Here is a 19,016-nt window from a genome sequence, read left to right as displayed (position 1 = left end):
ATTCTCCACGTGACCCTCCTCCGCGCCCCCAGGGTCAGTCTCAGCCTTCCTTCCCCAGCTCGAGGCCCTGGGAGACTGCAGTTTGCAAATTCTATCCTCAGGGTCGGTGGAGAGAGGTCAGGGTATTTGCTTCCTGGGCCCCTCCCTGCATCCCGCACTCACAGTGGCTGTGGTTCCCCTCCTCTGAGCTGCAGCCCCTCTGGGAACTCGAGCTGTCCCTGGAGACGGGTAACAGACTCCCTCCCTGTCCCTTCTGCCCTAGGCTGGCGATGGCTTCGTGCCCACTTCGGCTGGTCCCCTGGTGCCGCCCCATCCTTTGTGGCTTTCTCCACTCTGCCCATCCCTCTATAAACTGCCCATAAATGCTCCCAGTTAAACTCGGAATGGCCACTTACTTCCCTCCAGGACCCTGATCAAGTCTCAGCATAAATTTAGGATGAGCCAGAGAGAGAAGGGGACCTTAAGCCCAGCAATGAGCATTCAGAATTTATCTTTTTATTATTATTAGTTTTTGAGTCAGTCTCACTCTGTTGCCCAGGCTGGAATGCAGTGGCACAATCCCAGCTCACTGCAACCTCTGCCTGCCAGGCTCAAGCGATTCTAATGTCTTAGCCTCTCGAGTAGCTAGAACTACAGGCGTGTGCTACCATGCCCAGCTAATTTTTGTATTTTTAGTAGAGATGGGGTTTTGCCATGTTGGCCAGGCTGGTCTTGAACTCCTGGCCTCAAGCAATCCACCTGCCTCGACCTCCCAAAGTGCTGGAATTACAGGCATGAGCCACCGTGCCTGGCCTGAAGGAAAAAAACATTTATTCCTGGCCGGGCGTGGTGGCTCACGCCTGTAATCCCAGCACTTTGGGAGGCCGAGGAAAGTGGATTACGAGGTCAGGAGATCGAGACCACAGTGAAACCCCGTCTCTACTAAAAAATACAAAAAATTAGCTGGGCGCAGTGGTGGGTGCCTGTAGTCCCAGCTACTCAGGAGGCTGAGGCAGGAGAATGGCGTGAACCCGGGAGGCAGAGCTTGCAGTGAGCCAAGATCACACCACTGCACTCCAGCCAGGGTGACAGAGCAAGACTCTGTCTCAAAAAAAAAAAAAAAATTTTATTCCTATGAGTGTTGTTGGTCTCTTGGGTCTTTGATTAACCTGCTCACTTTGGCTGGGTTTGGTGGCTCTGGTAATCTCAGTGCTTTGGGAGGCTGAGGCGGGAGGATCGCTTGAGCCCCAGAGGTAGAGGCTGCAGTGAGTTATGATGGAGCCACTGCACTCCAGCCTGGACAAAAGAGTGAGACCCCATCTCTTAAAAGAAAAATCCCTGAGAGGAAGGGGGTAATGTGGTTCACAGAGGTAAAGTCACCTGTCCAAGGCCACACAAGATTATAAGAATAGCTATCTGTTTTTGTTTGTTTTATTAATTAATTAATTTTTGAGACAGAGTTTCGCTCTTGTTGCCCAGGCTGGAGTGCAATGGCGCGATCTTGGCTCACTGCAACCTCCACCTCCCGGGTTCAAGTGATTCTTCTGCCTCAGCCTCCCGAGTAGCTGTGTTTACAGGCATGTGTCACCACGCCCGGCTAATTTTGTATTTTTAGTAGAGACGGGGTTTCTTCATGTTGGTCAGGCGAGTCTCAAACTCCTGACCTCAGGTGATCTGCCTGCCTTGACCTCCCAAAGTGTTGGGATTACAGGCATGAGCCACTGCACCTGCACTATTTATTTATTTTTTGAGACAGAGTCTTGCTCTGTCGCCCAGGCTAGAGTGCAATGGCGCAATCTCGGCTCACTGCAACCTCCACCTCCCAGGTTCAAGCAATTTTCCTGCCTCAGCCTTCCGAGTAGCTGGGATTACAGACATCCACAGCCACACCCAACTAATTTTTGTATTTTCAGTAGAGACGGGATTTCACCATGTTTGCCAGTCTGGTCTTGAACTCCTCACCTGAAGTGATCTGCCCACCTCACCCTCCCAAAGTGCTGGGATTACAGGTGTGAGCCACCGCACCTGGCCGATATCCTGAGTCTTGATTTGGATGTTTAATTACATGGTGTATCCAATTTTCAGGATTCCTTATATTGTTCCCTTAAGAGCTGAACATTTTAATTAAATTTTTTGAGACTAATTGTTAATTAAATGTAATTTTTAATTACATTTATTTTTTAATCATGGCTAATTTTTATTTATTTATTTTTTTGTAGAGATGGAGGTCTCACTTTGTTGTCCAGGCTGGTCTCAAACCCCTGGGCTCAAGTGATCCTCCTGCCTTAGCCTCCCAAAGTGCTGGGATTACAGGCATGAGCCACAGAGCTCAGCTGCCCTTCTTTCCCCCTCTGTTTCCCAGGCTGTAGTGCAGTAGTGCGATCTTGGCTCACTGCAACCTCCGCCTCCTGGGCTCAGGTGATCCTCCCACCTTGGCCTGCGCAGTAGCTGGGACCACAGGCACGCACCACCCAGCTGGCTAGTTAAAATAAATTTTTTTTTGTGGAGACAGAATCTTGCTATGTTGCCCAGGTTGATCTCAAACTCCTGGCTTCAAGTGATCAGCCTGCCTTGGCCGCATAAAGTGATGGGATTACAGGCATGAACCACCATGCCTGGCCTACATTTTAATTTAATTTAAAAATAAACACAAAAGAGCCAGGCGCAATGGCTCATGCCTATAATCCCAGCACTTTGGGAGGCCGAGGCAGGCTGATCACTTGAGGTCAGGAGTTCGAGACTAGCCTGGCCAACATGGTGAAAACCTGTCTCTACTAAAAACACAAAAATTAGCCGAGTGAGGTGGCATACACCTGTAGTCCCATCTACTCGGGAGGCTGAGGCAGGATAATCACTTGAACCTGGGAGGTGGAGGTTGCAGTGAACTGAGATGGCACAGTGGCACTCCAGCCTGGAGGACACAGCAAGACTCTGTCTCAAAAAAACAAAAAACAAGCCAGGCGCCGTGGCTCATGCCTGTAATCCCAGCACTTTGGGAGGCTGAGGCGGGCAGATCAACTGAGGTCAGGAGTTCGAGACCACCCTGGCCAACATGGTGAAACCCTGTCTCTACTAAAAACAAAAAGATTAGCTGGGTATGGTGGTGCACGCCTGTATACCCAGCTACGAGAGGCTGAGACAGGAGAATCGCTTGTACCCGGCAGGAGGAGGTTGCATTGAGCTGAGATCATGTCCCTGCACTCCAGCGTGGGCACAGCAAGACTCTGTCTCAAAACAAACAAACAAACCTGACAGCTATCATTTTTTAGTATTATATGCCACGTCTATCTGAAGTCCCTTGACCAATACTGAATTCTCATGATTAGTTTATGAAAGATGTGATGTTAATAATAAAAATAAGCTAATGTTTTAGGAGCACTTGTCATTCATTTGTTCACTCCCTGAAAACAATGTTTTTTTTTTGTTTTTTTTTTTCTTTGAGACGGAGTCTTGCTCTGTCACCCAGGCTGGAGTGCAGTGGTGCGGTCTTGGCTCACTGCAGGCTCCGCCTCCCAGGTTCATGCCATTCTCCTGGCTCAGCCTTTTGAGTAACTGGGACTACAGGCACCCACCATCACATCCAGCTAATTATTTTGTATTTTCAGTAGAGATGGGGTTTCACTGTGTTAGCCAGGATGGTCTCGATCTCCTGACCTCGTGATCCGCCTGCCTCAGCCTCCCAAAGTGCTGGGATTACAGGCGTGAGCCACCACACTCTGCTGGAAAACAATGTGTTTCACATCTATCACCTGCCCAGCAGTCTTCTAGGCAACAGACATGCAACAGTAAACAAGCCAAACCCAAAAATGACACTCTTCCTAGTAGGAAGGCAGGCAACTAGAAAAAAAATAAGGGAAACAGAGAATGTCGCCTTCCCCAAAGGGTAGGGGAAAAGTGAGGCAGAGAAAGACGGGGAGTGTTGGGGTCTGGTTGGCATATTTTACAGACTTGATAGCATTGACAGCATTAAATGAGACCGCCAGGAGGAAAGGACCATGATGGCCGGGCTCGGTGGCTCAGGCTTATAATCCCAGCACTTTGGGAGGCCAAAGCAGAAGGATGGCTTGAGCCCAGGAGTTTGAGACCAGCCTAGACAACATAGTGAGACCCCTGTCTATAGAAAAAAAATTTTTAAAAAATTGGCCAGGTGTGGTGGCACACACCTGGAGTCCCAGCAACTCAGGAGGCTGAGGTGGGAGGATCACTTGAGCCTGGAAGGTTGAGGCCGCAGGGAGCCACGATCGTGCCACTGAACTCGAGACTGGGCAACAGAGTGAAACTCTGTCTCAAAAAAAGAAAAAAGGTGGGGCACGGTGGCTCACGGCTGTAATCCCAACACTTTTTGGAGGCTGAGGTGGGCAGATAGCTTGAGTTTAGGAGTTCGAGACCAGCCTGGCCAACGTGGTGAAACCCCGTCTCTATTAAAAATACAAAAATTAGCCGGGTGTGGTGGTGCGTGCCTGTAATCCCAGCTACTCAGGAGGCCGAGGCAGGAGAATCGCTTGAACCTGGGAGGCGGAGATTACAGTGAGCCAAGATTGTGCCACTGCACTCTAGTCTGGGCAACAGAGAATGACTCCGTCTCAAAAGAAAGAAAAAAGCAAAGCAAGGCAAAGAAAAGCAAAGAAAAGAAGGAAGGAAGCAAGCAGGCACCATGAGTGACCACCTTGATTCAAAGAGGAAACTGAGGCATGGAGATGTCACTAGCCTAAGGTCTGACAAGAGGCAGGCTGGAAGGGCAACCCCAGAGCTCCTTCTAGGGGTGGCCCTGACTTTGGAGTTGGGGACCCAACAGAACCCTTTATTCTCTCCGCTGTTGGGGAGGAAGATGCAGAAGGTTAATGACCAGAAGATGAATGACTGAGGCCTGGGGTCTCTAAGGGAGGAAATGGCTCAACCCAGAGAAGGTCAGTAGCGGGGGCCTCCTCTTCCCATAGCTGAGGGCCTGATAAAGTTGGGGGTGTGTGGTTGGAGAGAGGAGACCTTCCAGCTGGGAACTTGGAAGGACTTGCGGGGGTGTTCCAGCAGCAGATGAGCCTCACCCGTGGCTGCAGGCGTTGAATGGGGTGAAGCCTGAAAGGGGTTAAGGGGCAGCGGCAGAGGTGGGGTTAATGGGGGCGGGCCTGGCCGGGGCGGGGCCTCGGCTGCCGGCACTGGCCCGGGGGCCGGGAGGAGCAGCCGCTGTTCTGCCCCGCGGGGGCATCCGCTGGGTCCCCGCGCCGTCGTCAAGACCGGGGACCTAGACGCAGCCGAGAGAGGTGCCGCCGCCCTCCCCGTCCAGTCGCCGCGCGCAGGTAAGTGCCAGGCCCTCCCCGGCTGCCCGCGATGCTGCGGGGTCTCACTAGGTTGCCTTGCTCGTGGCGAGACCGCTGCTACCCGCCCCCTCGGGGGCTGCCTCAGTCTCCCGCGCCGTCTGGGTGCCCGCCCCCTCTGTTGCTCTCCCTGGCTCTGCGTCTGTCTCCAACTCCCGCCTGATGTCTCTGTTTCTGTGGTCCCTCTGCCTCTGGACGTGTCTTTCCTTCTGTGTCTCTGGATGTCTCTTTTTCTCGATCTCTGCCTCTCTGTCTCCATCTGTCCCTGCCTCTCTGTCTCCATCTGTCTCTGTCTCTCTGTCTCCATCTGTCTCTGTCTCTCTGTTTCTGGGTCCCACCTCCCACTGCCCCCGCCTCTCCCCCGTCTGTTATGGGACCTCTGTGGATGTCTCTGCCTCTGTCTCCATCTCTCCCTGTCTCTGTGTATCTCTTTGCTCTCTCCCTTCCTGTCTCTTCGTCTCTATTGCCCTGTCTCTGTCTCTGCCTCTCTTACAACACTGTTTTGGCACTTTCGGCTCTGTCTTCTCTCCTTCCAAATCCTCCGCATCCCGGAACTTTCCTCTGGGCTGGAAAGCTGCTTCGGAGTGGGGTAGGGGGCAGGAGGCTTGTGACCTAGGGTAGGCGGACTCTAAGTGATACCATGACCCCAGCGCCCCCTTCACGGAGCCACCCCACTGCCCCTGAGGTCGCACCCACCCCGCCCGCCAATTTCAGGAATTCCTGGCTGGGGGGTGGACTTCCTCCCCTGCTTCCTCTCTTCCAGGATTTGGCTGGGTCACCATTAACTCTTTCCTGCTTCCGCCTCACTCTGCCCCCTGGAACTGGACAACCCCTCCTCCCAAACTAGGCTGAGGAATAGCTCTAGAATGTCTGTGAGGTATCGGTTGTGGGATGTGTGTGTGTGCATACTCGGGCTGGATATGCATTGGGGAATTTGCTTGGCGCAGAAGTGGAGAGGATGGGGCCACACCCCCCAGCTCCCCCTCCAGAGCCCACCATCAGCCCCCCTTCTCCTGAACCCACCTTGGGGGCATCCACCCCCGGCTCTGTCTTTGTAGATGAACTTGACTTCAGGTTTGGGGTGAGGATGAGGAGGTTTTCTTTTCTGGGGGAATCCCAGCTGAAGAGGATGAAAGACCCATGGGGGCTCCTGGAACCCTGGGAATCCTATGATCAAGAACCTTGAACATGAACATCTTTGAATGGAAGGGCCCAGATGGAAGAAGGATCAGAGGGGAGGCCTGGGAATTCCAGATCCTTCCAATCAAAGGTCCTGGGGATACTAGAGTCCTTCAATCCAAAAAGAGGAGTGTTGAAATCTTGGCACATTTCAGGGATGGCAGCTGAGAGCTGGAAAGGGTTTGCAGAGCCACCTAGGCCAAATCCCCCCACCCCCATTTTATAGATGGAGAAACTGAGGTCCAAAAGCAGAAGTCCCCACAGTGAGTCAGTGCCAGGCTGAAGGGTTGGGACCCCAGTTTTCAACCGAAGCCCAAATCCAGAGAGCTGTCTTGTTCTGCTACCACTAAGTGGGATTAATTTGGGGAAAGAGGTCTTCTCAATGAGGAGGGAGAGATGCCAGGGTGAGTAGAAATGGCTGGAATCCAGAAAGGAGGGTTTTAGAAGCGGAGGAGAGAAAATATTTCTAAAACCATGGTGGTGGGGAGGGAGAGGGGCAAGAGTTGGTTTGGGTGGAAGGGGTGGAGTTTCGGGAAGAGAGGGAGGGAGGTGGAGGGGAACCGGGATTAACTCCAGCTTCAGTCTCCTGACCCTCCGCCTGGAGCCCACCGTTCCCTCGGGGACAGGGCCTATAATTTGGTTTGTGTCTAGACAAATAATAACTCAGCTGGTGTGAGCGGGGAGGGCTGAGACTAGGCCCACTAGGGAAAGGGTAGAGAGGCGGCCTGGATATAGCATGTCACCCCCAGGTGGTGAGAATTTAGAGGCCAGGTGGAGGTGGTGACTAACACGCCCCTCTCTTCCCTCCGTGAAGCCATAGTTTCTTAGAATTCTGCACAATCTTAGAAATCAGGCTGCTGGAATGTTCAAAAGCAGGCGAGAGAAGGGGGGAGAGAAAAGGAAGTGGGGCTCACCGTATTTAGTGTATGTTCCCATTTCTGTAAAAGAGAAAAGGGAAATACGTATTCCTGTTTGCTGGGGAAAGATAAAAATCACTGAGGGTTTAATAATAGATTATGAAAGTCATAGAATGCTTAAAAAATCATAGCGTGTTCTAACAATAGAACTTTCGAATCTTGGAATGTGACACTCCTAGAATATTGGAAACTTAGGGTAGGTACTTACAAAGCCACGATGTAATAAATAGAATGAAAGAAGAGTAACGCTCTAGAATGTTATAATAGAACATTCAACTGCGAAGTGAACTAAGGATAGAACCTGAAGACTGCAGAACCGTAGGGACCTAGAACGTCAGAGAGGCCGTCTAAGGACTGGTATCCCTAGTGGGCAGTGTGGGCATGGGGGACACAGAGACCCCCTCAGTTGAAACAGGGATACTGAGGTGCAGTGGGGTGGTTAGGGTAGCCCGAATGCCCCCTGGTTTCCGCCGGCCGCCAGGGCACCAGGTGGGGAGCGAGGACCGGTGATCACATTTCGTCCCTAATGAGCAGACCGGAGCTGGCTGGTCCCCTGGGGCTGCAGGGAGAAGGTGGGGGGAGGTGGGGGGAGCAGGAGCCCACAGAGGAGGAGGAGGAGGTAAGATAGCCTGGTGGCATCGGGGACAAGGCCAGTGAGTGAGCCCAGGGGTGCTGGGGGATGCGGGGGGCTGTAGCACTTCTCCCTCTTGTCCTCGAAATCCTTCAAGTTTTTCAGGTTTGCTGGGTTTTGGGGTGGCTGGCAGGATGCGGCAGCCGAGGCTGCTAAAGTTGGGGGGGGCCAGGTCTTCCTAGTCTTTCCTGTCCCCCACTATCGCTCCATCGTTGGGTATATTTCTCTTCCCCCCGACCCTCTGGAAGGGGCCAGCAGGGACCCAAGAAGTGGGGGCCTGTGGGACAGACAGGGGGAGCTTCTTGTGGACTGTGAGATTTGGGGGTTCACTCCATCAACAGAGCCTAAGTAAGGGGCAGAACTTAGATCCCAACCAGAGAGGGTCCTGGAAGGGGAACGGGGTTATGGGGATCAGGTGATGGAAGATCGCTTGCTTTCTTTGTGGTGAGAAGGTCATATCTTCCAGTAGGTTCTCAGAGGGGCCAGAGACACTCAGAAAGACTTGAGAAAAATTACAGAAGTTCAGAGAGTGAAGAGAAAAACCTGAGGGGAAGGGAAGCTGTTTAGTTAACAGCAACAGGAGGTTTGTCTTGAGACATCAAGTGACTTAGACAACTGTCTTGCTGCTGCGGGCCTCGGTTTCCCCATCTGTACCAGGAAGAGGTCAGAAATAGCCTCGCACCCCCAGCTGTCACACATACATCGGCTGCACTGTGGCGTTCTAAGAGTCTCACGTTCCATGCTGACTTTTGAGGTTTCCGTGTTGGGCAGAACTCACGTGGGGAAGAAGAGAGGGCTGTCTGGGCACCCCTCCCCCCATGTCCAGCATCCCCAAGATGGCAGCAGGTTGGGGAGGAGGGGTGGGAGGAAGGAGGGGTGAGAGCTGGACCAGTTCCCCCTTGAGGAAATTAGCAATGGGAAGTCTATTTCCTCCTCTGGCTGCCGGAAGTGTCTCCTGCCCAGGCACCCGAGTTAGGTCAGCAGAGCCCGGGGGGTCGACAGAAAGTGGGGCAAAGGGGACTTCTTGCCCTCAGTGGGTGCCTCCTGCCATGAAGAACTGGTTTATTTCTTGTCTCAGCCCCCTAGTTCCCGTGGAATAATAATAATTGTTCAAATACTGCATGTTATGGAGCTGATATTGCATTCTAGCAAGGACATTCCAGTCTGTGATGTGATGAATATAAAGCCTGTGCCCCCTTTTACAGAAGGGGAAACTGAGGCTCCTGGAGACCTAATTCTCTAAATGTCACAGGAGGAAGGGAGAGACTAGGGGCAGAGAGATGAGGAGAGAGAGGGCAGAGGAGAGGGGAGGGAGATTATTTTGAGTGACTTGGTCTGGGTGGGAGGTTTCAAGTGGAAGGGAGGGACTGGATCACACTGTTCCAGCCTGGAGTACGCCCCCACCCATCCCATCTCCACAGGACCCACAAGCTTCTGCCCAGGAGTCTGGGGTGGGGGAGGCAGCTCTGCTGCTGAGGACCCCACAGGGGGCAGGACTTACTGAGCAGGACTCAGCCCTGACCTTTCAAAGTCAATTAAGAAGCGGATAGATCCTGCCCTTTCCAGCTCTCCCCTGACCACCTCTTCCCCTGGGAACGGACTCTTCTCCCTCCCTTCCCCCTCCTCCCCATGCCCTTGTTTGAGCCTGGGGTGGGGTGGGGCAGGCTCATGGGCAGAGAATATGTTTTTACTCCATGCCTCTGGCCTCTGCAAAGCTTCTGGAATGGTTTTTGCCAATGGCAAATGGCTCTGTGCTACCTGACCATGACCTTGGTAATTTATTGAGCACCTACTGTATGCTGGGCCTGTCCTGGGTGCTGGCGATACAGCAGTCAACAAGGCACGCAAAGTCTCTGCCCTCCTGAAACACCTATTCTAGACAGACAGACACAAACAAAACACAGGGTGATGTGAGGAGAGGGTCCTGGGGCAGGGGAGAGTCAGGGACTGAATGGAGAGGGACTCCCGAGGAAGTGAAGGAGGGAACGGAGCTACTCAGACTATCTGAAGGAAGAGCAGTGGCTCACATCTGTAATCCCAGCACTTTGAGAGGCCAAGGTGGGTGGATCACTCGAGGCCAGGAGATCGAGACCAGCCTGGCCAACATGGTAAAATCCCATCTCTACTAAAAATACAAAAATTTGCTGGGCGTGATGGTGCACACCTGTAATCCCAACTACTCAGGAGGCCAAGGCAGGAGAATCACTTGAACGCAGGTGGCGGAGGTTTCAGTGAGCCGAGATTGTGCCACTGCACTCCAGCCTGGGTGACAGAGTAAGATTCTGTCTCCAAAAAAAAAAAGAGCATTCCAGACTGAGAGTATGGTAAGTGTGCAAACGTTTGAGGCTGGAAAAGAAGGTCACTGGCCTTGAGCCTGCTGAGGCAGGAAGGAGAGGTGGGTGAGGCTGGCTAGGCTGCCGCAGCAGGCCAGACAAAGCCTTGTGACTCCGGATGAGGAGTCTGGATTTTACCGCAAGTCCATTCAGAAGCCATTGGAGGATTTCAAGCAGGGAAGTAACAAGAACTAGGCTGCATGTGGTGGCTCATGCCTGTAATCCCAGCACTTCGGGAGGCCAAGGCAGGAAGATCTTTTGAGCCCAGGAGTTGGAGACTGGCCTGGGCAACGTGGGGAAACCCCATCTCCACAAAAAATAGAATAATTAGCCAGGTGTGGTGGCACACACCTGTAGTCCCAGCCACTTAGGAGGCTGAGGTGGGAGGATTGCTTAAGCCCATGAGGTCAAGACTGCAGTGAGTCAAGATTGCAACTACCACATGACAGAGTGAGACCCTGTCTCAAAAAAAAAAAAAAAAAAAAAAAAGAAAGAAAAGAAAAGAAGAAAAGAAAGAGCTGATTTTCATGTCAGAAAGATCTTGGCTGGGTGTGGTGGCTCACGCCTGCAATCCCAGCACTTTGGGAGGCCAAGGCGGGTGGATCACCTGAGGTCAGGAGTTCGAGACCAGCCTGACAAACCCTGTCTCTACTAAAAATACAAAATTAGCTGAGCGTGGTGACGCATGCCTGTAATCCCAACTACTCCAGAGGAAGAGGCAGGAGAATCACTTGAACCTGGGAGGCAGAGGTTGTGGTGAGCCAAGATTGGGACATTGCACTCTAGCCTCAGTGACAAGAGTGAAACTCTCCGTCTCAAAAAAAAAAAAAAAAAAGAAGAAAAGAAAAGAAAGATCTTTCTGGCTGCCATATGGGAAGTGGTTTGAAGGAAGCCTGAGTAGCAGCCCAGAAAAGCAATGGTGATGCTACTGCAATGATCCCAGCGAGCGATGACGCTGACGCTGACGCAGAGTGGACAGTGGCAGGCGTTTGAGAGAGACGCACACAGATTCAGGAAGCACTGGGGAGGTGGAGCCAAGAGGACTTTCCCATGGAAAGATGCTCTGGCATCTGGGAGGCTCCCATGGACCTCCTTCCGTCCCCTCTCTGGGGCTTGGTTTCCTCATCTGTCAATAGACTCCACCTTAAACTCCACTTTTAAAATGTTTTTAAAGTGCATCCTGGGGATTCTTCAGAGGTGGCCTCTCCACCCCCACCTCATTTCACCAGAGCAGCTAGCAGCTCACCCTTTTCACTGTTTTAGATTGGTTTCTGGTTAAGATCTTGTTGGAAAAAAAAAAAAACAGGCTTCACATCCAAAAGAACTAAACCAAAAGACCCCTGGATGGAATGGCTCCTGAAGCTGCCAGTGACTCTGGACTTGGCTCTGCTTCTCTGCGGGGTTGATGATAGTCAGGGGCTTGGTCCATGAATATCCTTTGCCCTGTGTATGCAGATCTTCCCAGAACAAAGTGGGTGACAGGCTCAAGGTTCTCACTCAGGAAAATTGAGGGGGGGGGTAAGGGCAGAGACAGTGAAGAGAGTGGTCCCTGAGGGAGAAGACTGCTGGCGCTAACCCCAGGGCTTCCCCATGCTCCCTGATCTTGATCTTGACCTTGACTGTTCCCAGCAGCTCCTGGCTCTCCCCTTTCCCTTACTCCTCTGCAGCTTTGGTTCCCAGTCCCCACTGGCAGCCCAGGGCCCTTTTCTGTCCAGTTATTCTTTTTTTTTTTTTTTTTTTTGGAGATGGAGTTCACTCTTGTTGCCCAGGCTGCAGCGCAATGGCACCATCTCAGCTTACTGCAACTTCCGCCTCCCAGGTTCAAGCAATTCTCCCACCTCAGCCTCCTAAGTAGCTGGGATTACAGGCATGCACCACCACACCTCGCTAATTTTGTATTTTTAGTAGAGACAGGGTTTCTCCATGTTGGTCAGGCTGGTCTCAAACTCCCGACCTCAGACCTCAGGTGATCTGCCCGCCTTGGCCTCCCAAAGTGCTGGGATTACAGGCGTGAGCCACCGTGCCCGGCCTTCTTTTTTTTTTTTTTTTTGAGATGGAGTCCCTTTCTTGTCTCCCAGGCTGGAGTGCAGTGGTGCTATCTCAGCTCACTGCAACCTCTGCCTCCCGGGCTCAAGCAATCCTCTCGCCTCAGCATCCCGAGTAGCTGGGATTACAGGTACGTGCCACCACGCCCAGCTAATTTTTGTATTTTTAGTAGAGACAGGGTTTCACCATCTTGGCCAGGCTGGTCTCGAACTCCTGACCTCAGGCGATCCTCCTGCCTTGGCCTCCCAAAGTGCTGGGATTACAGGCACGAGCCACTGTGCCTGGCCTGTCCAGTTATTCTGGGGTGGAAACTGAAGCACAGGCTGGAGACAAGGACTGACAGCGGAGATGGCTGCACTCCAGACATCAGGACCTTGGACAGGTCTCGGAACAGCTCTGTGCCTCAGTTTGTCGAAGAGAAAGAACAACTACTTTCCTCATAGAAGTCTTGAAAATTTCAATGAAGTAATAGCCATAAATCGGCCGGCCATGGTGGCTCACTCCTGTAATCCTAGCACTTTGGGAGGCCAAGGTGGGAGGATCTCTTTTTTTGTTGTTGTTTTTGTTTTTGTTTTGAGATGGAGTCTGGTCTGTCGCCCAGGCTGGAGTGCAATGGCATGATCTCGGCTCACTGCAACCTCCGCCTCCCGGGTTCAAGCGATTCTCCTGCCTCAGCCTCCCGAGTAGCTGGGACTACAGATGTGCGCCACCATGCCCAGCTAATTTTTGTATTTTTAGTAGAGACAGGGTTTCACCATTTTGGCCAGGATGGTTTCGATCTCTTGACCTCCTGATCCGCCTGCCTCAGCCTCCCAGAGTGCTGGGATTACAGGGAAGGATCGCTTGAGCTCAGGAGTTCGAGACCAGCCTGGGCGACACAGAAAGACCTCCATCTATTATATGTGTGTGTGTGTGTGTGTATATATATATATATATATATATATATATATATATATATATATTTTTTTTTTTTTTTTTTTTTAAGCCAGGCATGGTGATGCATGCTTGTGTTCCCAGCTACTTGGGAGGCTGAGGCAGGAGGATCACTGGGAGCCCAGGAGGTTGAGGCTGCCGTGAGCTGTGATCATGCTACTGCATTCTAGTCTGGATGAAAGAGCAAGACCCTGTCTCAAAAAATAAATAAAAAGAAATAATATGCATAAAAATGAATGCCTGGAATGGGATCTGCTATGTAGTAGGGCCCGATTAACATTTATCCTTGTTGACAAGAATGGGATTCCTGGGTAAGGAGTTGGAGGCTGGCCCCAGCCCTGGTCCTATTGCTGCCGTGCTGTGCATCCTTAGGGAGGTGACTCAGCGTCTCTGGGCCCCTTCTCTCTGTCTGTGACATGATAGAGTTAGACTAGTCTGGCATTTCCTGAAGCATGATATGATACCTGTGCCAGTTTTACAGGGATTCTGCAGGAAAATGCTAAAATCTGAGTTGGGTCATTTTTTTCCCTTTTTCTCTTTCTTTCCTTTCTTTCTTTTTCTTTTCTTTTCTTTTTTTTTTTAAGACAGAGTTTTACTCTTTTGCCCAGGCTGGAGTGCAGTGGTGCGATCTCGGCTTACTGCAACCTCCGCCTTTTGGTTTCAAGCAATTCTCCTGCCTCAGCCTCCTGAGTAGCTGGGATTACAGGCATGCGCCACCACACCCAGCTAATTTTTGTATTTTTAGTAGAGATGGGGTTTCACCATGTTGGCCAGGCTGGTCTTGAACTCCTGACCTCGTGATCTGCCTGCCTCGGCCTCCCAAAGTTCTGGGATTACAGGTGTGAGCCACCGCATCCAACCTTTTTTTTTTTTTTTTTTTTTGAGACAGGGTCTCGCTCTGTTGTCCAAGCTGGAGTGCCGTGGTCTGATTATAGCTCACTGCAGCCTGAATCCCCTGGGATCAAGTGATCCTCCTACCTCACCCTCCCCAGTAGCTGGGACTACAGATATGCACCACCACACCTGGCTAATATTTTTATTTTTATTTTTTGTAGAGACTGGGTCTCACTGCGTTGCCCAGGCTGGTCTTGAACTCCTAGGCTCAAGCGAACCTCCCACCTCGGCCTCCCAAAGTGTTGAGATTACAGGCGTGAGCCACTGCACCTGGCCTGAGTTGAGTCTTTATTCTAATATCTATCAGGGGAAAAATATGCCTGACACCTCAAATCTGTGTTCTCAGAGAGTGGTTGCTCAGGATGGGGCTGAAGTAGGCATTGTTGGGGTGTCCAGTCTCTGCAGTTCACAGCAATTATGGTGAGGAGTGTGGGGAGAAGAAGGTTGGAGTGTCCATGACTCCCTCACTGCTGTCCTCTCTCCCAACAGGCACTGCAGTCAGCGGTGAACTGACTTCATCCCAATCCCTCAGCCCCCACCAGGACCAGTCTGGAGTCCCTCCCCTGCCCCCATTGAAATTTCCCTTCTGTCCCCAAACTCACCTCTGATCTAGACCTTACTCACCTCCTTCCTGTTTCCTAAGACTCCTTCCTGCAGTCCCCAGACCGAGCCTTTCATCTTTGTCCACCCTGTGCCAGACACCTGCATTTCCAGAACCTTCTCCTTACTGGTGACCTTACTTATCTGTTTCTTTCTGGGGTCCTAGGAAATGCCAGCACTCCCACCCGCATTGCCTGAACTTTCCAACACTCCCTAACTGCCCTGTGTCCTATCTCAACACTTTCTCATGTATTTCCTGTGTCTTCTAGAACATTCCCCCACCATTATTACTTCAATATGGCTACACATACTTCCTAACTGCCCTGCAAACATCTCCTTCTCACCATTGCCCAGTGATGCTTTCGTCTCCTCCATAAACACTCCCGGAGACCAATTTTTGTGTCACCCCCATACTCCCTCATTGACACACTGACTGACTCCATACATAACCTCCTTGAAAAATCTCTTTATTAATCTCACCATCCTCCAGACTTCCCTCCTGTCATAATTCTATCCCTCCTCCAACTTTTTCCTCTCAAGCTCTGCCTTTCCCAGCCCAGCCCAGCCTACCCAACCTCATCTCTTCCCTGTAGACCACATCCCACCATGTTCCCCTGAGCCTCCAAGGAAGGGGCTCAGGGGGCCCCATGGCCTCCCGCTCCCTGTGGCCCTACAGCCCCCGTGGGCCAGGGGAAGCGCCCCAGAAGCCGAAGTGCCCACCATGGGCAACCACACGTGGGAGGGCTGCCACGTGGACTCGCGCGTGGACCACCTCTTTCCGCCATCTCTCTACATCTTTGTCATCGGCGTGGGGCTGCCCACCAACTGCCTGGCTCTGTGGGCGGCCTACCGCCAGGTGCAACAGCGCAACGAGCTGGGCGTCTACCTGATGAACCTCAGCATCGCCGACCTGCTGTACATCTGCACACTGCCGCTGTGGGTGGACTACTTCCTGCACCACGACAACTGGATCCACGGCCCCGGGTCCTGCAAGCTCTTTGGGTTCATCTTCTACACCAACATCTACATCAGCATCGCCTTCCTGTGCTGCATCTCGGTGGACCGCTACCTGGCTGTGGCCCACCCACTCCGCTTCGCCCGCCTGCGCCGCGTCAAGACCGCCGTGGCCGTGAGCTCCGTGGTCTGGGCCACGGAGCTGGGCGCCAACTCAGCGCCCCTGTTCCATGACGAGCTCTTCCGAGATCGCTACAACCACACCTTCTGCTTTGAGAAATTCCCCATGGAAGGCTGGGTGGCCTGGATGAACCTCTATCGGGTGTTCGTGGGCTTCCTCTTCCCGTGGGCACTCATGCTGCTGTCGTACCGGGGCATCCTGCGGGCCGTGAGGGGCAGCGTGTCCACCGAGCGCCAGGAGAAGGCCAAGATCAAGCGGCTGGCCCTCAGCCTCATCGCCATCGTGCTGGTCTGCTTTGCGCCCTATCACGTGCTCTTGCTGTCCCGCAGCGCCATCTACCTGGGCCGCCCCTGGGACTGCGGCTTCGAGGAGCGTGTCTTTTCTGCATACCACAGCTCACTGGCTTTCACCAGCCTCAACTGTGTGGCGGACCCCATCCTCTACTGCCTGGTCAACGAGGGCGCCCGCAGCGACGTGGCCAAGGCCCTGCACAACCTGCTCCGCTTTCTGGCCAGCGACAAGCCCCAGGAGATGGCCAACGCCTCGCTCACCCTGGAGACCCCACTCACTTCCAAGAGGAACAGCACAGCCAAGGCCATGACTGGCGGCTGGGTGGCCACTCCGCCCTCCCAGGGGGACCAGGTGCAGCTGAAGATGCTGCCACCAGCACAGTGAACCCTGAGTGGCACAGAACTCCCAGTTTTCCCCTCTCATCCCACAGTCCCTTCTCTCCTGGTCTGGTGTATGCAAATTGTATGGAAAAAGGGCTGTGTTAATATTCATACGAATACAAGAACTTAGGAAGAGTGAGGTTGGTGTATCACTGGTCAACCTTTGTGCTCCCGGATCCCATGACAGTTTGGCGGTTGTGGAGGGCCTCCTGGAGGAGGAGGTGAGTAAATATATTGTTTTGGAGACAGGGTCTCGCTGTGTCGCCCAGGCTGGAGTGCAGTAGTGCAATCATGGCTCACTGCAGCCTCCACCCCCTGGGCTCCAGCGATCTTCCCACATCAGCCTCCCGAGTAGCTGGGACCACAAATGTGTGCCACCATGCCTGGCTAATTTTTGTACTTTTTGTAGAGACAGAGTCTCAATATGTTTCCCAGGCTGATCTTGAACTCCTGGGCTCAAGAGATCCTCCTGCCTCGGCCTCCCAAAGTGCTTGGATTAGAGATGTGAGCCACCATGTCTGGCCAGATAAATTAAGTCAAACATTTGGTTTCCAGAAAATAAAGACAAATAGAGAAGGTTAGATTTTTTTTTTTCCAACAAGTGGATAAAAGTCTGTGACTCGGTGGGAAAGTGGAAGGAGAAATGCAGCGGATATAGAGTCATTATGTTTGCAAAGCCCCTGGTCATACAGGCAAGGGAACATAAGACCGCAATTCTAAGTTTCTAGATAAACAGCAATCTCCAAGTCAAGACTGAGGATGAAGAGGGAGAATGTCAGAACTCAAGTGAAGGGCAATCAGGGCAGACTGCCTGGAGGAGTGATGCAGTAAGGTTTGAGAAGAAGGTGCGGGACAAGAAGAAAGGGTATTTATTCATTCATTCAACAGAGGTTTATGTAGGGCACTGTGCTGGGTGGGGCCGGGGATACAGCAATGACTGAGGCAGCCTGGCCTTGCCTTCACAGGGCTCACCATACACAAGTAAATAAAAAATATGTAATGTTTGGAATTGCTAAATGTGAAGGGGACATTTTTCCATGTAAAGCCAGTTGAGGGGATAGAGGATGACTTGGAGTCTGATCTAAATAAGGAGGGCAGAGGAGGGCTTGCTGAGGTGGCTTTCCAGCAAAGACTTGAAGGATATGTGGCACTCAGCCCTGTGGCTGTTGTGGGAAGCGCATTTCAGGCAGAGGGAACTGCAGGTGCAAGGGCCCTGGGGTTAGAAAGTGTCTGAATTTTGGGTCGGGCGCAGTGGCTCACGCCTGTAATCCCAGCACTTTGAGAGGCCAAGACGGGCGGATCACCTGAGGTCATGAGTTCGAGACCTGCCTGGCCAACATGGTGAAACCCCGTCTCTACTAAAATACAGAAAAAAGTAGCTGAGCGTAGTGGTGGGTGCCTGTAATCCCAGCTACTCAGGAGGCTGAGGCAGGAAAATCGCTTGAACCCAGGAGGCAGAGGTTGCCGTGAGCTGAGATTGTGCCACTGCACTCTAGCCTGGGCGACAAGAGCAAAACTCCATCTCAAATAATAATAGAGTGTCTGAATTTTGAAAGATAGCAGGTATGGCAGTGTGGCTGGAGAGGACAAGAGGAAAGGGGAAATGAGACAGGAGAGGGGACAGCAGGTCGTGTGGGGCCATGTAAGTCCCAGTGAGGACTCTGCCTTTTAATCTGAGATAAATGGGAGCTATGAGGGGGTTCTCAGTAGAAGATGAAGGTGATTTGACTTAAGTATTAACAGTATCCCACGGGCTGTTGAGTGGGGAGTAGAATATGGGAGATTGGCTGGGCACAGTGGCTCAAGCCTATAATCCTAGCACTTTGGGAGGCTGAGGCAGGAGGATTTCTTGAGGCCAGGAGTTTGGGACCAGCCTAGGCAACATAGGGAGACCCAGTTTCTACAAAAATTTTAAAAATTAGCCAGGCATAGTGGTGTGTGTCTGTAGTCCCAGCTACTTGGGAAGCTGAGATAGGAGGATCACTTGAGCCAGGAGGTGGAGGCTGCGATGAGCAGCGATTGCACCACTGCACTCCAGCCTGTGTGACAGAGTGAGACCCTGTCTCAAAATAAAAAAGGAATATGGGAGACAAGGATAGAAGCCAGGAGCCCAGTGAGGAGGTGACTGCAGGAGTCCAAGAGGGAGGTGCTGTCAGTTGGGCCGGGTGGGTGGTGGTTAACAAGGAGCAGTGATCAGCTTTTGGAGTTTTATTTTTGTTTGTTTATTTATTTATTTTGAGACAGAATCTCGCTCTGTCGCCCAAGCTGGAGTACAGTGTCAGGATCTCGGCTCACTGTAACCTCCGCCTCCTGGGATCAGGCAACTCTTGTGCCTCAGCTTCCTCCTGAGTAGCTGGGATTACAGGCATGCACCACCACGCCTGGC

The 19,016-nt window shown here is 52.2% G+C and overlaps 1 protein-coding gene across 1 annotated transcript; it reads left to right on the top strand.

Moving 5' to 3' along the window:
* The first annotated feature begins 5,155 nt into the window (after window positions 1-5,155).
* On the top strand, window positions 5,156-17,647 carry GPR4 (G protein-coupled receptor 4). Its single transcript, XM_003277584.2, has 2 exons — window positions 5,156-5,273; window positions 14,714-17,647. The coding sequence occupies exon 2, from the start codon at window positions 15,546-15,548 to the stop codon at window positions 16,632-16,634; it is 1,089 nt and encodes a 362-aa protein (XP_003277632.1). The 5' UTR covers window positions 5,156-5,273; window positions 14,714-15,545; the 3' UTR covers window positions 16,635-17,647.
* The last annotated feature ends 1,369 nt before the right edge of the window (window positions 17,648-19,016 follow it).

The sequence above is a fragment of the Nomascus leucogenys genome, chromosome 17, assembly GCF_006542625.1.
Source record: "Nomascus leucogenys isolate Asia chromosome 17, Asia_NLE_v1, whole genome shotgun sequence".
Taxonomy (NCBI): domain Eukaryota; kingdom Metazoa; phylum Chordata; class Mammalia; order Primates; family Hylobatidae; genus Nomascus; species Nomascus leucogenys.
This window is presented reverse-complemented; position numbering and strand designations above follow the sequence as displayed.